The 3,237-nt window shown below is 40.4% G+C and overlaps 1 protein-coding gene across 1 annotated transcript in view; it reads right to left on the reverse strand.

The window, feature by feature from the left end:
- LOC106872984 (coactosin-like protein) overlaps window positions 1-2,968 on the reverse strand; it is a 72,111-nt gene extending 69,143 nt beyond the window's left edge. The window contains exon 1 of the mRNA XM_014920173.2: window positions 2,331-2,968. Within this exon, the coding sequence (XP_014775659.1) occupies window positions 2,331-2,407 (77 nt within the window). The 5' untranslated portion in view covers window positions 2,408-2,968. The remainder of the gene's footprint in view (window positions 1-2,330) is intronic.
- Between the last annotated feature and the right edge of the window lie 269 nt (window positions 2,969-3,237).

The following is a 3,237-nucleotide window of genomic DNA, read 5'->3' on the forward strand; positions in this document are numbered from 1 at the left end:
ATATATATGTATATATTATATATATATATATATATGTATGTGTGTGTGTATATATATATATGTGTGTGTATAATATATATATATATATAAAACACATATATATATATAACTGACCATCTGCCTGTCTATCCCTCTGTTTGACTATCAATCTGTCAGTCTAGCTAGCTATCTCTCTTGAGAGGGCGAGATAGAGAGAGAGAGGGAGAGAGAGAGAGAGAGACAAAGACTGAGGCAAACAGACAGACTGACAGATATATATGACATATAATAAACCTGACTTTGTGCATTGAATAAAATGGGGAAAAAGAGAAAACGCAGACAAGCTGTGATCCTGAGACTTGAGATTCTAAACTCCTCAACACTCCCTCTGTGTATTTCTAACATGGTTTCAGCTCTTGTTCCCCCACCTCTCTCTCTCGTCTTCGTTTTAATTCTCTCTTTCTTGAATCTTTCTTCTGTTTCAGTTTCTTTCTTTCTTTCCTTCTTCCTTTTTTTCTTTCTTTCTTTCTTCCTTCCTTTCTTTCTGTCTTTCTTTCTTTCTTTCTGTCTTCCTTTCTTTCTGTCTTTCTTTCTGTCTTTCTTCCTTCCTTTCTTTCTTTCTTTCTGTCTTTCCTTCTTTCTTTCTGTCTTTGTTTCTTTCTTTCTGTCTTCCTTTCTTTCTGTCTTTCTTTCTGTTTTTCTTCCTTTCTTTCTTTCTGTCTTCCTTCCTTCCTTTCTTTTTTCTTCCTTTTTCTTTCTTTCTTCCTTCCTTTCTTCCTTCTTTCCTTTCTTTCTTTCTTTCTTCCTTTCTTTCTCATCTCTCAGTCACCTTCTCTCACACGTCTTCATTTTCTCTTTATTCTCTCATTCTATTTTCTCCCTCTGTCTGTCTCTCACTCTTTCATTCTTCTCTCTCACTCATTCTTCTCACTCTTTCTCTCTTCTCTCCTCTCACTGTCTCGCCCTTTCCCGTCGCCCTCTCTCTATGACAGTCTAAATGTACTTTTAAATCATTATTTCACAAGAATTTTGAAGCATCAATAACAACGCAAACAGCAAAATATCCGCCTCCTCCTCCCCACCACCACCACTACCACCACCATCATCATTACTATCATCATCATCACCATCATCGTCATCGTCGACGACAACTGGCAGTACCACAAACAAACGGAGAAGCTAAGGGGCCATTCAGCATGCTAGAAATAGCAGAGAAATCTCCCTTAATTCCTACCATCTTCGAAAACAATGGAAGGAAGATACAGTGGAAAATGTAGTCGCGGATATATATATATATATATGACACGATGGTCGTGGCTGGAATGTCTTTGATCACTTGGCTGCAGCAGCAACATTAACTACTACTACTACTACTACTACAACAAAAACACGATCCCATTTTCCGTCACATTCACACATCCGCTTCGTTACGATCTTCAGCATGATGATAATGATGATGATGATAATAGTGATGATGACGGCGATGACGTCGAAGACGATGATGATGATGATGGTGAAGATGATGATGATGCTGATGATGTTCATCAGCATCATCAAACAATAGAAACCATAAGGACTACGGCTCCAATAACCGCTATTATCACCATGACTACTATTACTACTACTACTACTACTACTACTACTACTACTACTACTACTACTACTAGTATCGGTACTGCTGCTGCTGCTGTTACCGCCGCCACCATCACCACCATGGCTGTACGGAAACCGTGACCATCACTACTGTAAACACCATATTACTGCCCTCCCCCCCACCTCATCACCAACAAGCAGCATCCTTTACCTTTACTGCCGCTACCTGAAGAAACGTTGCTCTTAACTAACCATTATAAGCACATCTGATCACAACTACAGTCGCCACCACCACCACCAGCACCACCACTGTCATCATCATCACCAAAATCATCGTCGTCATCATTACATTAAACAAAGTAAAAACAACAAAAAAAGACCACGTTTATATCCTCGTTATAACGAACCGTTGACAACCACCACCATCATCGTCATCATCATCATCATCATCATTATAATCGCGACCGTGAGCGTGGTCACCACTGTTGTCATCATTTTCGGTGGAACCACAAGAACACAGAAAGAGATTCCGAAAACACCTTGCGCCTCTCCCAAGTAAGTTTATAGCAAAAACACGCACACACGGACGCACACACACACAAACACACACATACGAACACACACACGGACGCACACACACACACAAACACATACACACACGCACACACACACACACACACGCACATGCATGTCCGCTGTGGCACACGGGCGCACAGTCCAAATAATTAATTAAGTGAACAAGTAATTAATAAACTTACCAATTTGTTCCGGTGGAATTGTTTCGGACATCTTCGTAGAACTCCTTAATACGTTCCTTTTCTTTAATTGGTGACATTGTTCTATATATATATATATATATATATATATATTTTGTGTATATATAAATATATATATGTGTGTTTAATATGTGTTGTGTGAGAGAGATCGAAGCCTTTCTCTGGATGGGCGGAACAAACTAAGAAGCTTGGCAGTGAGTGAATGTGTCGTTGGTGATGTGTCTTTGGCTGTGTGCTGTTGTGTAGTTGCTGTGTTGTGTGTTTGTGATGTGGTGTTGTGTGGTGTTGTCGGAGAGCGGCAATTTGTGCGTAATGGAGAGAGAGAGAGACAGAGAGACACAGAGAGAGAGTGAGGAAGAGACGGAGTGAGAGGGGAGAGAGGGGGAGAAGGAGAGTGTCAAAGAGAAAGAGATCGAGTAAAAGAGAGAAAGAGTGAGGGAGAGAGAGAAAGACAGTCAGACAGATAGGCTGACAGTCAGTCAGTCAGTCAGACAAAGAGGAGAGCAAGGATCGGAGACAGAAATAGAGAGAGAGACAGACAGAGAGATAGACAGAGAGATAGATAAATAGATAGATAGATAGATAGATAAATAGATAGATAGATAGACAGACAGATAGACAGACAGACAGAGAGATAGACAGACAGAGAGATAGACAGACAGAAAGACAGACAGATAGATAGATAGATAGATAGATAGATAGATAGATAAGGAGGGAGGGAGGAAGGAAGAAATAATTAATGGGAGGGAGTGTGTGAGAAGAGGTGGGAGACAAAGGGGAGAAAGAAAGTAAAGGTAAAAAGGATTGTGCGAATGTTTGAGGGGGAGAGTAAGAGAATGAGAGAAAGAAAAGGTGATAAGTTTAAGAAGCCTCTTGACAAGTGGAGAAG

Source organism: Octopus bimaculoides, chromosome 24 (assembly GCF_001194135.2).
Source record: "Octopus bimaculoides isolate UCB-OBI-ISO-001 chromosome 24, ASM119413v2, whole genome shotgun sequence".
In the NCBI taxonomy this organism is placed as follows: Eukaryota; Metazoa; Mollusca; class Cephalopoda; order Octopoda; family Octopodidae; genus Octopus; species Octopus bimaculoides.